Below are 20,368 nucleotides of genomic sequence, written 5' to 3'. Positions count from 1 at the left end.
CCTTTTTAAAAAAAAAAAAAAAAAAAAAAAAAAAAAAAAAAATCCCCCACTCCAAAAAAAAAAAAAAAAAAAAAAAAACCTAACCAAGTTTTAATTTTATAAAGCACATTGTTACTTAAATTTTTGGTCTGTATACAATTCAGTACAGTAGATGAAGTGGTAAAAGTGAGCTTTAAGGAATGCTCTCATACAAGAATGGGCAAGGAGAAACTCGGGAAGAGACAAAGTCCATGCAGCTTGTTACTTGCACCTGAGTTTTTTCTTAGGGACTTTTAACATTCAGAGTATTTCACTGTGTTAATATTTCAATCCTATTCCATTTTTCTTCTTCAGAATGCCTATCACAATGTGACTGCAGAACAGCTCTTTTTGAAGGACATTATAGAAAAAAAGTTGGTAATCAGCTTGACTCAAGATTGACCATACAGATTCAGAAGATGCTGCTGAAAGAGTATTTGATTTATTTTTATACGGCAATTTTTAGTTTATTTTTAAATGTTAGATGGATCATCAAATAATTATGTATATTAAGTCTGTTGCTGCCTGGTGGTTTATAACCACCAGCTTGATTTCTGTGATTATATTTATGAAAACCAAGAAACTTTTAGTTATCAGGGAAATAACTTTTGTGTTTTTAAAATAAGCTAGCTTTTTTGAGATGTTTTAAAACATCTTAGCATTCTAAGGGGATTTGGATGACCTCAACAATTCTATCATGTGCCATTCTGAGAAGCTTAATTGTTAAGGCCACTGTTATTCCTGGCATGTGATTGTGCAGGGGTACAGAAAACTGGAACCATTTGACCTTGGAAGTCCATGGTATTCATACTAGTTGAAGTTCTTCCCTGTCCCCTGTGATTAATCCATGATATGGTCAGTAAAAATTCCGTGCTAAAGATTGAGCCAGGGCCTTCCTTGTACATGTTAGACACACTCCAACACTGAGCAGCATTACCAGCCCTTGACTTTTTTTTTTTTTTGGTCTTTTTGAGACAGGGTCTCCCTGTAGCCCCAGCTGGCCTGGAACTCCTATGTAGACCAGGCTGGCCTTGAACTCACTAGGATCTGCCTGCCTCTGCCTCCCCAGTGCTGGGATTAAAGGCATGTGCCACCATGCCGGGCCATCAGCCCTTGGTTTTTTGAGACAGGTTCTCACTATGTAGCCCAGGCTGGCTTAAGCTTGCTATTCTCCTGCCTCAGCTTTCCAAGTGCTGGGATTACAAGTGGATACAGGAGATACAGGTGTATATTATACTCTACTGTATCATCTTTAAAAACATTACTATTATTATTATGTTCTTAGACAGGATCTCTATGTAGCCCTGGCTGCCCTCGATATGTCTCACAGAAATCTGGCAACCTCTGCTTCCCAAATATGTTTAATTTTATACAGAAAGACTAGGCAAAGCAAGCTTAAGAATGGAAAAACTTTATTATTGTTTCCCAGTTAAATTTATTTCACAGGACTAAATTTAGCCTTCAATGAAACACCAGACCATCTCAGGTACACTAAAGAAAAATCAAAGAAAAGACAAACAAGCTAGCCCTGTGAACTCGACCCCTTTCCAGCTGTTAATATACAGCCAAAGGCTACTTGGGGTGGAAGAATGGGAGGTGAAGAGAAAAGAGAACAGTAGAGGTTGCAAGGATGGATTCAAAAACTGTTGGAAGTCTGAGCTGAATGAGGAATCACTATCCTTTGAGCAGTGAGCTACACTGAAAACACTGGTGTTACTGGCAACCAGCTTGCCTCCCTAAAGAGAGTATAAAGACTGAAATATCAGCATAATCAGGCAAGAATACCAAAAAAACAGCTTGTAAAAGGGGGGCAGAACTGGTAGTTGATTTACCAGAGATCAGATAGTATACAGTGTTCTGTTGATTCTAGCACGTGCTGGCATAGTGCCCCAGCTTCATTTGATTCTTCTGTGGTTGAAAAGCTGGGTACTAGCTGAATATATGTATGTTCATGGGGGTATTTCCCTCATACCACATAGTCACAGGCTGCAGCTTGGTTGCTGAGGCTCAGTTTGATATTAAGGAGATCAGGTTTGAAAAAGGATGGAGCTGAGCAAAGGGATGGGAAAAATCCAGGGAGAAAACCAGCAGTATCATTTTGAAATAATGCTATAATATAGCACTATATTGGCCATAAAATTTATAACTAATGTTAACACAGAAATGTGGCATTTTGTGGAAATATGACCACCTGCAGATGTCAAGAATGTTTTATTTAATCCAAATATTTTGAGCAAGACACATATATACAATTTATTAAAAACACATTAGAATTTCACTATTTTCATACAGTCTAAATTCTAGCAACATATACAGATACCAAGTGACTACAGTACATGCCGAGGTAAGAAAAATACATTCTGGGATAATGTAACTGCCACTCAAGCCATTTTCACTTCCTACATAGTTCAATACATGTTTTGTTTCCACCATTCCCAGTGCCAAAAAGGGAAAACAAACAAAATCAAAGTTGGACTAAATGAGAATTGGTACCACAGTTAACAAAGTATTCTAATAACCATCCAACTCTTTTTGCAGTTTAGGAACTTCAAGTTCATAACCAAAAGGCAGAATTAAGAAATAACTTTTCTTTTAAATACAGAGCTTTGTCAGCTGTCTTCAGAGGGTTTGGAAACCTTTCAATGTCCCCCGTAATCTACGGGTCTTTCTAGTGGTTTCATCTGTCTTGGTGTTTCTAGGCCTCTTTTGCTGCTCTCCAAGTGACAGTGTGGAGCCAAGGCAAAGAAGCTCAGTCTGGATCAGCAGCCACAGCCTTATGGACACACTCATGTTTAATGTACCCCACTACCTCCCACGAGAGAAGGTGGGGAGAAGCACGCATATATAAAATGTCATAATTGTAATGACTATAAATTCTCTACTTGAACAGCAAATAAACCCATTTTTCAATGCAAAGTGCAAATAGTGAAACGTAAATTAAATAACTGGACTAGACCTGGCACATACAACAGGAACTACTTATATTTCTATCATTTAATAAACCACAAACCAGAATTCACAATATCTTTATCTGTGCTGCTTTCCTAGGATGAAATCAGTGTAATTTTATAAACCTCAGAAGGCTGCACTTGCCACACTGCTGTCTGATTCTATTTTTATAATTGTATTATCAGGAAAAAAAAATCTGATCCAATTACCACAGTGACTTAGATAGTATTAAATATTTCAAGCAAGGAATTAAAACTTAAAGGGTCCTTGTCAAGAAATAGTTACTTTCACATTTTCAGTTACTTGATTGTCTTCCAAAGCTGTATGTAAGACATGTAAGTACATTAAAAAACAAAAATAATCTATAGTATGAAAACTAAAAGGCAAAGTACAAAACCAGACAAACCATCTGAATCAGGCTCGGCTCTTCATCTGCAAAGTAAAATATATAAAAATAATAACTAGGTATTTTATTAAAACCATTGGTAGAGTTCAAGGACAGCACAGTGGCAGTATGAATCAAGTCTTAAAATATGCATCATTTCAAAAAACATTGCTTCATTTTATTAAAAAAAGCTCTAAGGAAAAATTTTCAGAGACATACAATTACACAAAAATAGCAAACTTCTTTGGGAAAATGAATTCATCTTGAAAATGTCTCCCTTAAAGCTTCAAACAGGTATCTGACTTCAGGAAAACTATATTCTCTGTGTACTAAGCATGAGTAAAATAAAACAGCAAATGGTTTACTTTGTTCCCACCTGAAAGGGGACATCTGCATAATACATGTGCTTCACACATTCATATATGGTTTAATAAAGTTCAACATCTGTGCTTTGTGTTTCAAATACCTTGAAACAAAATATACAATGATTTTTTTTTTTTCAGTGAGTGGAATTGTGCCTCAAGGTTTGTAAAACAAAAGGCAAACGAAAATAAAAGCAACAAAGTCATATAAGGAAAAGGCAAGGAAGCTGCAGAAACAGTTCATTCCAAAGCAGAAGCAATCTTCAAATGCTGCGGTGCTTGTACAAGGAGCAAAACCAATACTATTTGCCGCTATTCAAATTTAGTGAATTTAGTGACTTTTGGCAATGTCATAACTGGTGGCACAAACCAAGAGAGGTGAATAGAACGTGAGGGGCGGGATACTTTGACACTAAACTACAAACAGGTTTGTGGATGAGGGATACCAAGTTTTGTGTTTCTCATAATGGTGACCTTCTTGTGTTGTCTTGCCCGCCTACACCTACAGACATCTGAAGATGGTTTCTGTACTACAGGCTAATCCACTACAAAAGATACCTAATTTGCCCTATCCAAAACAAGTTCTGGGTAGGTCATGTACAAGTAGTGACAAGGAAGTTTCTGGGAAGAATCACACAGAATCTAGATGCTATCTATCCATCTATTTGTACATCTGTCAACCACATCTCACCTGAAGGGCTACTTAGGCCTCTTCCCGCAGATAAAAGGCCAAAATCACACAGTAGGGCAAAATGCATGTTGGCTCTTTCCTTTTTATAGTGCCGGGGATTGAACCTAAGGCTTCACACATTCTAGGCAAGCACTAAACCACTGAGCTACATATAACTCAGCTTTTCTCATTTTGAAATAGGTTCTCTTAAGCTGCCTAGGTTGATCCTGTACTCACTCTGTAGCCTACAAAGGCCATGAACTTGTGATCCTCTTGCCTCAGCCTCCCCAGTATCTGGGACCACAGGCCTACACCACCATGCCTGGCTCATGTTGGGGTTCTTTTTCTTATAATAGTTTACTAAACTAAAATGAAAAATTATTTGACTAAAATTATAGAACACCTTGTTACTCAAGGAAAAAAATCCATGTGCTTGTGTTTGTGAGTATACAAAACAAGTGGTAAGTTCTCATTTTGTAATTGCTAAAAATTGTATATTACTTCATCAGAGCGATCTCCTTTATAGCTTTTCTAAACTGTTAACTGCTTCTCTCCTACTTCTACTCAATGACACAAGAGGGCTCTGACTTCACGAGACTGACAAAGTTAGCATCACCTGTTAAAAAAAAAAAAACCACCATCAGCTTTTCTGAATACAGAATGGAACAAGCCACGAAGGGCCCTGGATAGAATGAGCAAGGCTGAGACTAAGTCCTATGAGGTGTTAATGCTGCTGAAGAGTGTCATCAATGAGAAGTTCCTTGCCCAGCTCACTGCAAGGCAGGGTGCTCCAGCAATGTGTCTTCCTGGGGAAAGACACAGAAGTGTACATGGCTGCAACTATAACAGGGCTTCTTGATCACTGATTAATATCAGGGGAAAAAAAAGGATCCAGACAGGAATATAGGATTCAAAGAAGAGGAAGCACAATAGTACCTACCTTTCAACAAAGGGAAAATTTCAAGCCATTCGGTAGTTCAAGAACAGTACCATGCATTATTGCCAGCAAGGCTTATAGAACCATCTCAAGTTCATTAATGTACCTGCAGTATTGGTAATAAATATTCTCAGTGATTTTCAGGTTCTTTGAAGTGCATCATAGGGAGTTTTTCTCTATTAAAAATAGTGTTTTACAGTAGTAACAAACAGGATGCTTTGAAATTTAACAGGCAAGCAGTAACTGTGCCACAGTAACACCTTTAAAGCAAGATAAGTAGTTTCCTGTACCCCGGTCACCATATTCCCCAACCACTTCAGTGACAGATATGTAATACATTCTATTACTACTACCACTAAGAATTAAAAAGCCATGTGCTTTAAATGAATGCTTTGTAAAAAGCAGTACTACCTTCAAAGGATTTCTTTAAAAGCATCACACTCCTCATTCCTTCCTGCACCTGATACTTCCTGGGTGCTCTGTGGCACCTGGTACACCAATTCATCTGGGGCAGCTGGCTTCCCACCTTTCGGGGTATCATACTGGGCCCGACTTGAGGAGCAGCTATCAGTCCTAGAAAGAAGTGTATTGTAAGTTCCCACTAAAGTGGGAGGTTGGTTCCCTGTAGTTTTAAAAGTGGATGTGGAGGGCAGACCAATTGAGGCTGTGGGGTGCCCAGACATGTCCATGACGATTGGGGTTGCATACTCGGGCCCCGTGATGGGCAGTGGTTCGGCGTAAGCATGATACACATCCTGCACTGGAGAGTTATAAGGATCTAGGTCTGCATAGCCTGCTTCTTTTCCTTCTTCAGGTTTAAAGGTAGATCTCTGATGGAGTGTACCAACGATTCCTCCCACAAGGGGCTGTGCATATTCTGTAGATACCACAAAACATAGTGAGACACTTACCAATGCATAGACTACATAATTTAAGATTATAACAACAGGTTGTGCCAAAAGCAAACTTTTAATCATACCACTGTTGATGTTATCAATACAAACCTATAGAATTCACACCTGCTAGTACTAACTTAAACATGTTACCTATCATCTCACAGTAGTAAGTTGACATGCCAAAAGCCTCATTAATTTTTTTTGCATGATGTGTTTATAAATCTTCTTTAGATTTATGAGTACCTCACTGGGAAAGTATTTCATTAATACTATTTTCATTAGCATTGGAAAATATGTTATTTTTTTCCTTCTCAAATATTAGGGAATGTTTAAAATGAACATATAATGGGGTAACAGGAACATGTAATGGGGTAAGACTCTGTCCTTCCTACTCTTTTATTATATTGTGTGTATGTGTTCATGTGTGTACATGCAGAGGCCAGAGGACAACATTGGATGTCATTCATTCCTTAAGAGCTGTTCACCTTGTTTGGCAGACAGTTTCTGTCACTGGGATCTGGGGCTCATCTATTAGCTAGACTGGCTAGCCCAACAAGCCCCAGGGATCCTCCTGTCTCTGCCTTCCCAGCACTGGGATTACAAGCATGCACCACTGTGGATCTAATTTTGACACATGGCTTCTGGGGATCTAATTCTGGTCCTTCTGCTTGCAAAGCACTTTATAGACCAAGTTATCTCCCCAGCCCCTGGATCTCCTCCTAACACTCTTGTTCCATAGAGTCACACCCTACATGCTCCCCTGCAACACACAAAAAAATAAAACAAATGAAATATCAGGTCAATAAATAAAATGCCCAGTATCTTTAGAAACAAATGCCCCCATTTTATGAATAGAACACCTAAGACAGAAATGACTCTCTCATGGTTATCTTTTGAAAAAGATTACCTTTAGAACAATAGTTTAACATATGAAAAAGATCAAAGATACTGAAAATCCCAAAGCCCTTCTTTAAACAAATATAAGAAGTGTCTCCTCCCACCTGGTACCCAAGGGCTGCCACATTTACCTGCAGAGTCAGCTTGCAGCACTGTGGTAACTTCTCGAGGACTCAAGTGATTGACTTCACTATTACTGTAGCGAACTGGAGTTTCCTCATGTTCCACAGATTTGGTAGGGAGAAACTGCTTCATTCCTTTCCACCAGCCTTTGTTGTGATTGTAAGCCAGAGAGACCATTATTATTTAAAAATATGGACTAATCTTTAGAAATTAACTTTCATAGTCAAAATCACTTTCTGCTTCGATAGAATACCCAGTGCAAAGCAGCACATGGTAGAAACCTTTACCTAATGTACATGTAGACAAATCAGTGTTAATGCATGCTGCTAGACACAGTGTTTGTTACAGTGTTGTCTAAAAGTAAGTTTTGCTCAAAAACAAAAAGTAAAAGCAACTCATGGTACTTTTAAAGATCCATCCTGGGCTATACTCTGCTCATCACCAGTTTACTGTACTCTGGTCATGGCACTGACCCTTCCTGTTCTAGGAGACATTTTAGGAAGGGGGAACTTGAGAGGGCATCTGGCATCACTAGCAACAGTTCAGATGGCCAGAGACTTCATGGATTCCTAAAGTACTGGACTCCCATTGGTGAATAACATGGTAGAACCATACACACACACACACGAGTTACTGGAGACCTTAGTCTTTTGTTTCTTACTCTGTTCACATAGGCTACATAGAAGGCTAGTCTCCTCAAGAGGAATAGTCAGAGAAACAAACTTTTCGGGAAAAAATTCCAAAAAACCACAGTATACTACGAGTAATTTATACTCTCCACTTCATTACTTATGAACTAGATGATTAAGAAGAAAGAGGTATGGCACTTCAAACTGTGAAGAGTTCTTGGCCTGAGAATGGCTTTCCTCCTTCACTGCCATAAATAGTAGAGGAGATTTTTCTCTGAGGGAAAAAAAGAGGCCAAGTCCATATGAGTATGAGTTACCTGTCCGGTCCCAGTAAGGTATGTCATAGGTGCCTTCAGTTTTTTTCTTTCTGGAAAAAAAGTTAACCAGCAGTGAATCCTCTAGTAAGAAATCTCCCAAACTGCAGTACAAATGCCAAGGCTAAAAGTTAGGAGTACACATTTCCACCTGTTGATCTACCTGAGTGAGTCTTCACTTGACTTTCAAAGTTGCTACTGCAGAGACTTATAAATTCTGGACTCTCTGTAAATTAGTTATCTTGTTACCTATTATTCACTGGAAAGGAAAAAGGAAATTAGAAGTCTACAAGACTGTAAGACTGAATCCGAAAGTCAGCCTTGACAGGTAGGCTATTCATGTTACGTTTGTTCTGGCTTCAAATGTAAATTTAACAAATCAGTTCATAGAACTCAAAAATCATCCTGTTCTGGTTTTCCATGCTGCACTGTTCTTTTTTTGGGGGGAGGGGGTCTTTTTGAGACAGGGTCTCCCTGTAGCCCCACCTGACCTGGAATTCACTATGTAGACCAGGCTGGCCGCTGCCTCCCAAGTGCTGGGATTAAAGGCATGCATGCCACTATGCTTGGCACTGGACTGTTATTTCTGTGACTTCCTGCTTTACTTCGGTGGTTCTTTTCCCCAGAAAAGTTTAGAGTATCTCGTGGTCTTAATTGCACAGATGTCCTCTCTCCTACCATCCCAGCATACAACAGCTCTGTCACCAAGAGTGACAAGTGGCAGAAGGAGGAGAATGATTCTCCAGACCTGAAGGCCCTACAGAATCTGTGATGAAGAAAGAACCACTGTTCATTCTGCAATGAACAAGATTCTTGCCAGCGTACTCATCCCACCTCAGAATTTTGATTTATGCTCACCAGGAAAAATTGCTCTCTTTGATTAGAATTACTATTTACCCAGAGCCTTTTACAAAGGAAAATGAGCAATGAAAGAACATCTGGATACAAGCATGCAAATCAAATTTGGGCTAGTGAGATGTCTCAGCAGGTAAAGGTATTTGCTGCCAAGCCTGAGGACCAGAGTTTGATCCTTAGCACTCACAGGGTGGAAGGAGAGAGCAGACTCCTGCAAGCTTTCCCCCCACCACACTCACTCTAAATGAATAATTAAATGTAAATAACACAAAAACAAAAAGTCTACTGAGAGCCTTTTACAAACAAAACCTAGCAAATGAAAGAACAGTTTTAAATACAAGCATGCAAATCTAATTTAACTGAAATTAAGGTTACAGGCTAACAAGAAAGCGGAAATTATTCTGCTCTACAAACAAAGGTAAGAATGGTGAGGTTTCATTTACGATCACAAGTGTGGCTTTCATAAACAGCCCAAGCCATTTACTTTGCCTACTAGGGAAACACTGTCTCTTGTATAATGGTGTATTTTTGTTATTGATACTAAAAGCTTCCTTATTTTGAAACATAGCCATATGTAAATTATTTCATTATTTTCTTTTAAAGTGTAATATAAATCTGTAAAGTAGATGCTGTGATGGTCGATGTCAAAGTTAATTAAAAGCTCAAATGAAAAAGCTATATAATGGTTTATTAAATAGTTTTCTTTCTGAAAGTCCTGTATCATAAGAGTTAAAATCTTCCAAAACACCATTAATCTTCAAGGTACATTATACTTGGTATGAAGATGAAACCCATTATTTTGTACAATCAGTACGTACTAATAAAAATAGAAAAAGGAAAACATCAGTCATCTCTTCTGAACAGAAGTTACTCTATAATGCTAGGGCAAATGATGGCTACGGCTCTTAGGGGCTCTGTAACAAGGATTTTAAACACTAAACTGCAAGCAGCAAGGCTTCATGCTATTTGTTGTATGTAAGAACAGTGATTTGTGTGGGTTAAAGATTCAGTAAGCTGCAGCTATTCTCCTGACTGCCACGTTTCTCACAGGCCATTGCGGTCATTTGCTTTTACTCCTGTCAGGTGACTCGGTAATTCTAATCACGTAGCTCATATTCCATGTCTTTCCAGATGTCTGAATGCCCAAGAGATAAACTGAAGCCAGGTCCAAAACTGTCCTCTGTGGAACACTCATTAAGTGACCTTGGAGAAGTTATTATTTATGCTGCTGACCTCATTGTGCCTATTATTACTGCTAAGTTCACTGACTGCTTCTCTAGGCTTTCCTGAAGACCCCTCCTCGCCCTCCATTCCCTGTGGACCTCACACTAGCTCAATGACCCTGCTCAGTCTTGCCGACACTGATCCTTGGTCCACCTGCTTCTTCGGCTTCCTGCTCTGGCACATTCTGCAGTCTCTGGGCTCTCTGCATTGTGCATTATGTTCTGAAAGCTTCTGGTTTTGTCACAGAACTCCCCAGCACATGACTCAATACTTGGCATAAGGTAGCAGTTAGGTATCCAAATGCAGTATTTGTTTAAATGGGTGAACAAGTGAAGTCATTCTCTTTCTCCACTAAACCTGTCCCTCCTGCTGTTATCTCAATTCACAGCACTGCTTCTAGTCTACGTACACAAGCCAGGAATCTCAAATGACCCAGATCTTACCTTCTGCCTTCATATGCAAGTAGTACATACCCTTCTGACACTGTGGTGAAACACCCTCCTCATCTTGTCACTGCTATAGCATCTCTGTGCTGTAATTCTGAATCACCAAATCGGTTTCCAAATGTACCCGGCTCCCTTCCCTTTACAACTCCTGTCACTCTTTGCAGTCATCTGGTAATGTAACCTGTCTGCTTAATATGCAATAATTTTACAATCTATAGAATAAAATCTAAATTTCTCTCTCCCACAAGGGCCTTCCTGATCTAAGTTCAGACTGTACTTCCATGTTACTGTCAAGATGCCCTGATGCCATGTCCCAGGAGATGACTCTCTTTATTCTGCTTGTAATCTATCTTGGTCTTCACTCAGCGATTCCCTCAATCTAGGCTATTCTCTACTGTGATGGTCTGAATCTGGGTCTCTCCAAATTTCAGATGCTGGAATTCTAACCCCACAAGGGGATGGTGTTGGGAAGTGGGGTCCTTGGGAGGGATCAGGTCATGTTCTCATGAATGGAATTAGTGCCCCTACAGGAGGCCTGTGGGAGCTAGTTTGCCCCTCTCTCACTGTCTGAACCACTAGATGAGCTCTCACTAGTCACTCAATTTGCCAATACCTTTATCTTCTACTTCTCAGCCTCCAGAAATGCAAAAAGAAAATCTGATTGTTTACAAACCACTGTTTTATGGTATTTTCATCTAGCAAGCCAAATAGATTAAGACTTCTACTTTCCTCTATGCAGGCAACTTCCACTCCTTTAAGGCAAAACCTTTTCCTGAAGAAAAGGTTTCCGGTAACTTTGATGGTCCTCCCTGCATTTTATATATATATAAAAGCTACAATCATGATTGGTTCTTATGATTTTGGTCTGTCAACCCTGCTAAACATGGTGAAGAAATCAATCAGTCTAATTTTTTCAGTAAGTACTACTAAAGACCTATTTTTTATTATTGTTGTGTTAGACACTGTCTTACTGTACAGAATCCAGTATATAATGCAGAACTTGATACCATAAAGCTACTCAGGAAGCACCTGTGGCACTGAACTTACTAATTCTTACAGAGGAATAAAAGGGGAGCATGTAATTTCTATTCTACTGAAGAAATCATCTGTACCATGTGCAGTTTTATTTTATATATTTAGCTTCTATTCCTATCACATTCACCTGGGATCAAGTGAGTGAGCTTGATACTGACCTGTTCCTCCAGTGCCAAGCACACACTAGACCGAGGATAAGGGTCGTGAGGACCATAACAAGCACAGGGACAAGAACTGCAGCCAGCGCAACATCTGAAGCACAGAAGTAAAACAACCACATTAACACCAAAGGCAGAGACTGTGAAGGCATAGACAGACTAACCATATCACCACAGTTCAACACATTCCATCTCAAAGACCAACTTACACCACATTTATGAAACGAGGCTGGACATGAATGGGTAGGAACAGAGCACAGACGTGGGCATTTGTCACCCTACTCACTCCACCTCTACCTCTGCATGTTTGAAGCCTGTGTAAGTTTTAAATTACTGAAAGTTGAAAGAAAGACAAATAATAAACTGGAAAAATACTGTATGCATTTGTAAAAGATTAATATAAACAATATGTTAGAGGACTTTACAGGTCAAAAAATATAATAAATCATGATTAACTGATAATACATTTTGAGGCAGTATGTATAAAAATCTAATAAAGGTAGCAATTCTACATCAAGACTTTATTCCCTGGAAGAAAGGAAGATATCCAAAGATACATCTTGAAAGACGTTCATTGCTGTATCTGCAGAAAAGTGGAAAACTGGAAGGAATCTGAATGTCCAGTGACGCAAAGGGAAAGTGAATCATGGCATCTTCATGATGGATGAATATAACTATGTAATTTAGCAAATGAAAATGATGTTACAGCATCACGGCAAAATACCTACAGACACTGGCAGGTTACAATGCAGACAAACACAGAAGTTTGGCTGGAAAGGTGTGTATAAAGTGAGAGGCCCACAGAGTGCTGGAGCAGGCAGGGACACAGACATCTCTTACCATCCTCATCTCATCCCACATGTAAAGAATCCTGGGCCCAGATACAGAAAATGGCTGCTCAGTTACTCAGCATATTTATTCCTTCCTTCATCCTTCAATCTTCCCCTACCAGTGACCAGGACAACAGCAGTAAAGGCTGATATTCTCTGGGGCCTCAGAGCTAGACATTTGAGCTGGTCTACACCACAGCATCTGCTTTACTCTTTACCACAACTGCATCCATGAGAGGAAGAAGCAGATGACAGGGGAGAGGAAGAGGGCAAACACCACCACCAGGTATTTGAGAAGTGGATGTAGGGGCACCAGGCTACAGGTGAAGTGCTCAGCCTTCCGTAGCATAGGAAACCCCTTTTTATCAATGCAATACATAGGGGACAGAAATCTGCAGGCTCCTCAAATATGGAGTCTCTTTTTCAATGATTTCTATTTTCTTGGTGAAGCTGCAGCAGAAAGAGAGTGAAAAACCTCTTTATCAAGTATTTGCAAAATACGAAGAGAATTTAAAATAGCTTTATCAGTAGAGAATAGAAGAGCTCACTGGGGAAATCTGCAAGATCACCAACACACACCAGACCGTGACATGGTTTTCTTCATGAAACCGAATGGGAGAGGAGAAGTACATAAATAGAAATCATCACTCAGGCTAGAAAGCACTCAGAATCAGAAGCAAATGTGCCTTTTCCTTAATTTTTTTTGAAACTGAAGGGAACAGTACAGGTCTAACAGAGTAATATGACTGAATCCAAGGCATTAAAACATCTGCTTAGATCCAGTTGCAGTATATAAAGCTCAGTCAGTAAAGGAGTTACTTTGTAAGGTCAATGACACGAGTTCAGTCTCCAGAACCCTGGCATTAAAAAAAAAAAAAAAAAAAAAGCCAGGAGTGGTGGCATGTGTTTGCAATCCCAACACTGGGCAGGCTGACATGGGCAGATTTCCAGGGCTCAATGACCAGCCAAGCTGGGTTGGCAACTTCCAGGCCAGAAAGAGACCATCTCAAAAGCAAAGGTGGATGGTGCCTGAGGAACACATCTGAGGTTGTCTTCTGGTCTCCACAGGCAAGCACACATGAACAAATCTGTAAATCTATATATTATCCCCCAAGCTGGAAATAGCTCTTTGGGATATGCTGAGATCCTTTTGCTCTAAAAACTCTTGCTTCTCTTTAGCTTTTCTTATAACACAAGAAGAAATTAATATTTGTAGAAACATCTTAGAAGATAGGAAAGAAACTCATATGTGGAAAGTTGGAGAAAGTTGTCTGCATTTATGCAAACTTCTGGAAAATGAGAAAAATTATTGAAGTTCTAGACACAGGAGTTTTTCTGAATGAACTGCCCTCTAGTGGCAGGAGAGTAGGGACTGGAGACCAAAACATCAGGATTAATAAGAAGCCAGACTGTAGGAAATACTGGAAGCCCATCCCCACCTGGGCTTCATATGTATGCACACATACACCAATGGAGCATGCTCAGGCCAGATTGCAGAGAAAGGCTGGAAGTCCTTCCCACTTGGACTTCCTGTAACAAACAGCATCCATAAGAAAAGCCTGTGAAAGTTGGGGTGCTGTGTAAAGGCCCTATATAAGGTTATAATATATACCTCGTGGCCCAATGCATTTGAGGCTTTTTCCTTAGCTCACTAGCCCAATTCTACTCTTAGGAGTGCTTTTCTTTCTTAATAAACTGTCTCTATTTTTACTTCTAACCATGTGTCTCTGGTACAATCCTTTAGGACACAAGGGCCTGAAATCAGTCAGGTACCCTGTGACCTTAGATCCCCAGCCCAGCACTAAGCTGTTTCTTTTTTTTCAGATACTGGCCATGCTTTCTCTTACACACTGAGATTTTTATACCATTTCTCTGAAGGCCCTCTCCTTTAGGGCCATAGGGCTGCTTGCCCTGCATGCTACTCTCAAAGGCATTTACAACTTCCCTGCCAGGCTGTTTTTTTCTCAGACTACAGTAAAACTGTCCCAGAGTTTCCTTTTGAGTCTGTTTTCAAGTACTTTTATTACTGAGACCTAAAGCCCAAAAGGGAACTAGGGTTTCCCCAGTAATTTTTTTCTCCACACTGTCCTGAAAATGGGTATGTGTTTTATCTGTTAGCTCAGACTGTAATTTTGCCATGACACTGACACTTTATTTTCTGAATTTAACATAAATTTTGTTTTTTTAACAAGTAAACAGAAGTACTATATTTTGTATATGTTAACACTTTATTCATCGTAAATAATAAAATTTAAAAGTAAATTCCAATATGTTTGTGTGGATAATCAAGAAGAAACAAAAACCAACATATAAGGAGACTAGAGGTGGTTTTTTATTGGTGTTATTTTTGTGTTTTAATGGGGGGGGGTTGTTTTGTTTTTTGAGGCAGGGTCTCCCTGTAGCCGCAACTTGGCCCGGAACTTGCTATGTAGACCAGGCTAGCCTCAATCTCACAGAGATCTGCATGCCTCTGCCTCTTGAGTGTTGGGGTTAAAAGTCAGCTGTTTTTTTGTAATGGGTATGTTAACCTTAGTATTAAAAATAAAATGTTTGTACTCAAAAGTTCTGTTTTTGTTTTCCCCTTTTTTCCACCAACTTTCCTCTTTAGCCAATGAATATATAATGTGGGTAAAAAAGTTAGTTCCTGCTACAGTTTAAGTAATTTCTAGACAATGGGTTTCTATATAATGTGTTTCTAAGCTTTAGATTCCACATGCTTAGCTGATGGAGGGCTATAAGCAGTACCCATTGAAACATTTAAGTATCAAACAGTACCAGAGGACAGATTTAGATGAGTGTAGGTTTTTCCTAACTAAAGAAAGTAAAATGTTTTTGGTAAGCTTAAAAAAACACAGTTCAGGGAAAATTAAATGAGCTGGAAATGTCCCCCCAAACCTTAGTTGAAAACAAGAAAAAAACCAAGCAGGTAGTTGGTATTCATACCTGGTTTGCCTACCTTTGGTTACATTGGGAGTTACAGTCGTGTTTTTTATATCAGGAGTTGCAGTTGTTTGCTCCGTCTGTGCAGGAAACACATTTCTACTTCGAGGCTGTAGTGGTTGAGTAAATTTTGGGGCACGACCTTGAAAAAAAGTTTAAGAAATATATATATTTTTAAATCAGGAGCAACTTGATGAAGATAGTTTATTTTTTATAATGCTTTGAATTATTTATAGGAAATTGTATCAAAAATCCAGGGCACAGCAAACTCTCACATTAAAAGCAGGCATACCTTTGCCTATTTGCGGACGAGTTGTGGTGTTTTTGAGGTCATTGCTGTTCCGAGGTGGTGGGGGTTGAGTAAGCTTTGGAGGACGGCCTAAAAAACAGTTTAAAAATGTTTATACTTTTTGCTTTTAAAAATCATAGTTTAAAAAAAAGTAATGTTAAAATGTCTTCAACATTTCCTAAACTAGTCCAGTCTGCAGAACAATTTTAAAACTTAGAATGCAGAAGGATAGCTATGATATTCTACATTAAACACACAAAATCAAAGATTTTTAAAAGTTTTAAAATAACTCAGTTAAAAATAATCTTAGAAGAACACTGGGGAGCAGAATGATGCAGAGCTCTATACCTGTCAGGTTTTACCATAATTTGATATATGCCACATTCAGTACATTTGGTAAGTACTTATGGAGAGCTGACCATGAGAGGCACAGTGGGAGTTTTGTGGGGTATAAGAGTAAATAACATTAAAATATTATGAAATTTTCAGAGGTTATTTCCATTTTTAATTAATTTGAAGGCAAATTATTTAGGCTAAGGCTGCTGTTTTAATCTTCAGTACATATATTATCGTACATGAAACTTGATTAAAAGTATTTGACACTCAACCTGGAACACAATTGCAGTACATTATCTCAGGAGAATGATGCTTCCTTTTCTATTTGTAATTTTGGAAACATTCTGATCTATAACTTGTAAACAAAATAGTCACTTAAAAACTTCCTTGAAAACGTACTGTAACAAAACAAAGACACATTATTATAAACTGCTTTCTTCTAGAATGCAAAATCAGTTTCAATTAGTAATTCCTACCAGAGGTGACTTTTAAATGTTTCCAAAACAAAGAAATGATACATAACCAAAGTGATAGGTAGATCTGATCATTCTACCTGTACACATTACTGAAATGTTACACAGTATCCCATGAATACATGATTACCAGCTAAAAAATGAAAATATAGTTCGAGAAGTTAGCAATCCAGTGAAAATCACTCTGAAACACACTGACTCTTTACCTTTAAGAATAAACTGACATCCAAGCAGCTCCACTTTCATGGCAATTTTCTGTTGCCACTGGGTAGGGTTCACTCTGATGAAACGTGCAATAATTGGTGGCAAAAAGTTATTACGCACATCCTGGTGATAATCTTTGTTTCCTTGAAAGATCTTTAAAAAATAACAAAAATTGGTATTTTGGATCAGAAGAGATCAGAACTGGCCTGTTCTTCTTAAGCAAGCTCAACAACATGTATGTGTAAAGTGTGACAACATGAATTGACTTCTCAGAGAATAACTTAAATAACAAACTGGAAAAACAATTACTAAGATGCTATACATTTTCCATTAGAAGTCTATGTGGTGGAAATATAAACCATGAAAATGCTTTCAAGATGATCTAAGAATTTAGCAGGAGCTGCTAACCTGGTAATTTGGGAGAAGTTTCAATTGCAGTGAGACAGTTTAGTGTATTAATAAATTATCAACCCAAATCATGTGGAATTAATTATTCAAGCTCACTGATTTTATTTTTTAAATGAGAAAGAATCATGCACGGTATTAGTGAAATGCTTTGCTTGTGTCCTTTTAGGATTGTTCTCTCAATAAACAGGCTAAAAGAACAGGACTAGCAAATATGTAACAGATCTGTACCTCCACCTACTGGACAAACTGCATTATGGCAGTCCCCACATTATAATACCAGTTTCCATTATTAATTATGTGAACCAGAAGTAACTTTGAAAACACTGTTCCATCCTTAATTTAATGACTACAATACAATAGCTACAAATGTATTACATAAATAATCTTTAAATAAAAACATGATTTATAGTGACTATCTCAAGGCCTTAACTATTTCAAGCAAATGGTAGTATTTTATAAAGAATCAGCTCTTAATTATTTATGAAGTATTTTCAAGTAATTGACCCAAATGGTTTTCAAGGCAGGGTACAGGAAACAATGACCTAGATACTATAAGTGAAGCCACAGGGAGAGGTGACTTTACTGTGTCTTCTGATCTAATGGCAGGGCTCTAATAACCTAATTAGTGCCTTGCTTTTTTCCCTCACGCCAAATCAAGTAGGTGCTTTTTTAAAATCAGCTAAAATGGGAACAAATACATATTTAATTTCTCAAGTTATTCACAATTATGAAGACTCTTCTTTGCTAATTTACATGGAATTAGATTATAAACCTTTGAAGATATGCTAATATCTTTTATTTTCTGCAAAGTTTGCTTTGATCTTTCAATACTCTCCACATCTACAACTTTCTATGATTTCCTTAGATATTACTCCGAAATAGAATACAGGCAGTTGCTTGCAGTCGCATTATATTAGTGAGCAGGAACTACACTGAAACATCATTTCAGGACAAAACTATTGGTAAGGTCTTACTTTATTCTGCAGCACAATTTTATAAAGAACTTGAAAGAAAAAGGCTTTATAACTACTGGGTAAAAGATTTGCTGTAGTTGGAGCTGTGGATGGAGTTCAGTTGGTAGAGTGTTTGCCTGGCATGCACCGGATACACAAATCCCTTAGTTCAGTCCTTAGCACCACATAAAACTGGATATGGTGATACAAGCTTATAATCTCAGTCCTCCCATGAAAGCAGGTGGATTAGAATTTCTAGTTCAAGGTCACCCTCAGCACATAGTAGGTTCAAAGCCAGCCTAGGCTACCTGAGACCCTATTTAAAAAAAAAAAAAAGCTAGAGGTGGTGTTTGACAGTGACAACAAGAAAACTATTTTCCAGACAGCAGGGCAGTTACTCATATGAACAGAAATGGTGACAACATGCACAAAGCCTACATAAGCTCAAGCCAGATAAAATCCCAACATAGAGGTGGGGAGATAGGTAAGAAGCCCCAGCCCTCGTTGAGGAACTTTTGGTAACTGATAGCTGCTGGGAAAGGGAGAGTTAGTTTTCTTTACGAGTTGGAAAGAAAATGCTGGGTAAGTGAACCAGTTTCCATGAGATGGACCTGCACACAAGGGCATTTGGACACACAAATTAGACTTGATAGGTCTTAAATACACACACATACACACACACACACACGCACACACACCATGAAATCGGGCAGGGGAGGGGTGTTACTAAGGGGGGGATTGTAAATAGGGGATGGGGTCTGATATATGATCAAAATATATTGTATGAAATTCTCAAAAAGTCAATAAAATATTTTTTTAAATTTCTATCATTAAGCTATAAATATTTATTGAGGGTCTCTGAGCTTAGGGGGATTTTTAAGGTGTCCTTGGGAAGAATACAAATGGAAGTAAAATCTCCAATAAGCCATATTGGAGCTATCAAATACATATCAAATATATGTATATGGCATAAGGTACAATATTAGAAAGTAATAATTGTGAAAGTAAGTTATAGAGATACATTGGTCACATTTTATGAAAATAAAATCAAATCCATTCTCCTTCCGTTTATCATAGAGTGACAGGAACTAACAGGACTTCAGCCTTAAGCAGGGGAATAACTGAGAAACTGCACAACACAGTGGTTTTCAGACACTGGACAACAGACATCAGACAGCAAGAATCAGCAAGAAAAGGCAAAGAGGCCAGTCCTGCTCACCAGTAGACTGGCTGGTGAGTTTCCAGTGGAGTGCAAGAGAACCCACACAGAGTCTAGAGACCTCAGTTAATGGAGGAGACAGCCAGAGACCATGAGACCAATGGACACCTAGAATTCATAGGGTAGAGTTCAGGAAAGAAAGGAATGGAAAGGAACACAGAGTGAATGACAGCAGGAGCCAGTGAGCTACAGAAAAACTCCTAGGATCTGTAAGGGGTTTCCCCTTAAATCTGCAGCCACAAGCAAAGAAACGAGCTGTCAGAAAGAGAAACCCTAGGATCCAATAGAACAATCTCAAACCACATCACCAAATACACACAACACAATGAAGAAACTTCATTATACATAGACACACTCTCAATGGTGGGGTCAAGTCAGAACTAAAAGGCTGCTCAGGACCTGCCTAGCAAAACTTAAAAAGAATAAACTGTTTTCCAGTAGCGTAACTGCATTCCAGAGTAAACCTCAAATATATTTAAGGGAATAATAATAATAATAATAAAATTATTCAGCAGCAATCAATGGCATAATTACCACAATAATAATATTACCACTGTTGGCATCCAATAAAAAATTATCAGGAATGTAAAATATGAACCATAATACCCACTATTAAAGAATTTAGATGTGTATATATGATAAAATTACTAGATAAAGACATTAGAAGAGCTCTAAGCTTCTAAGCTCCATGTTTCATGTACCAATGAACAGACATGAAAGAAAATAATTTAAACCCCAAATTGAAAGTGAAGAGGTGAAAAATACAGTATTAGGATTAACAGATTAGACACTGAGTAAGAAGAGCAGAACAACGGAGG

General features: G+C 38.5%; 2 protein-coding genes across 7 annotated transcripts in view; one reads left to right on the top strand and one right to left on the bottom strand.

Annotated features, from left to right (window-relative positions):
- The window catches only part of St3gal6 (ST3 beta-galactoside alpha-2,3-sialyltransferase 6), a 59,679-nt gene extending 54,603 nt beyond the window's left edge, over positions 1–5,076 (top strand). For 2 of the 3 annotated variants that reach the window (XM_029562611.1, XM_029562610.1), the window contains 2 exons: positions 334–451; positions 3,856–5,076. In XM_029562611.1, the coding sequence (XP_029418471.1) occupies positions 334–451; positions 3,856–3,925 (188 nt within the window). In that variant the 3' untranslated portion in view covers positions 3,926–5,076. The remainder of the gene's footprint in view (positions 1–333; positions 452–3,855) is intronic. The other variant, XM_008831252.3, reaches the window with a different exon arrangement.
- Positions 2,214–20,368, bottom strand: part of Dcbld2 (discoidin, CUB and LCCL domain containing 2) — a 77,127-nt gene continuing 58,972 nt past the window's right edge. For 3 of the 4 annotated variants that reach the window (XM_029562608.1, XM_029562609.1, XM_017797670.2), the window contains 7 exons: positions 16,973–17,123; positions 15,961–16,047; positions 15,685–15,810; positions 11,899–11,992; positions 8,184–8,233; positions 7,246–7,383; positions 2,214–6,198 (listed from right to left, as the gene is read on the bottom strand). In XM_029562608.1, coding sequence (XP_029418468.1) covers positions 5,735–6,198; positions 7,246–7,383; positions 8,184–8,233; positions 11,899–11,992; positions 15,685–15,810; positions 15,961–16,047; positions 16,973–17,123 — 1,110 coding nt within the window. In that variant the 3' untranslated portion in view covers positions 2,214–5,734. The remainder of the gene's footprint in view (positions 6,199–7,245; positions 7,384–8,183; positions 8,234–11,898; positions 11,993–15,684; positions 15,811–15,960; positions 16,048–16,972; positions 17,124–20,368) is intronic. The other variant, XM_017797669.2, reaches the window with a different exon arrangement.

Source organism: Nannospalax galili, unplaced genomic scaffold (genome assembly GCF_000622305.1).
Source record: "Nannospalax galili isolate Female #2095 unplaced genomic scaffold, S.galili_v1.0 scaffold355, whole genome shotgun sequence".
Classification (NCBI taxonomy): domain Eukaryota; kingdom Metazoa; phylum Chordata; class Mammalia; order Rodentia; family Spalacidae; genus Nannospalax; species Nannospalax galili.
Note: the sequence above shows the minus strand (reverse complement) of the source record. Positions and strands in the feature narration are given on the sequence as shown.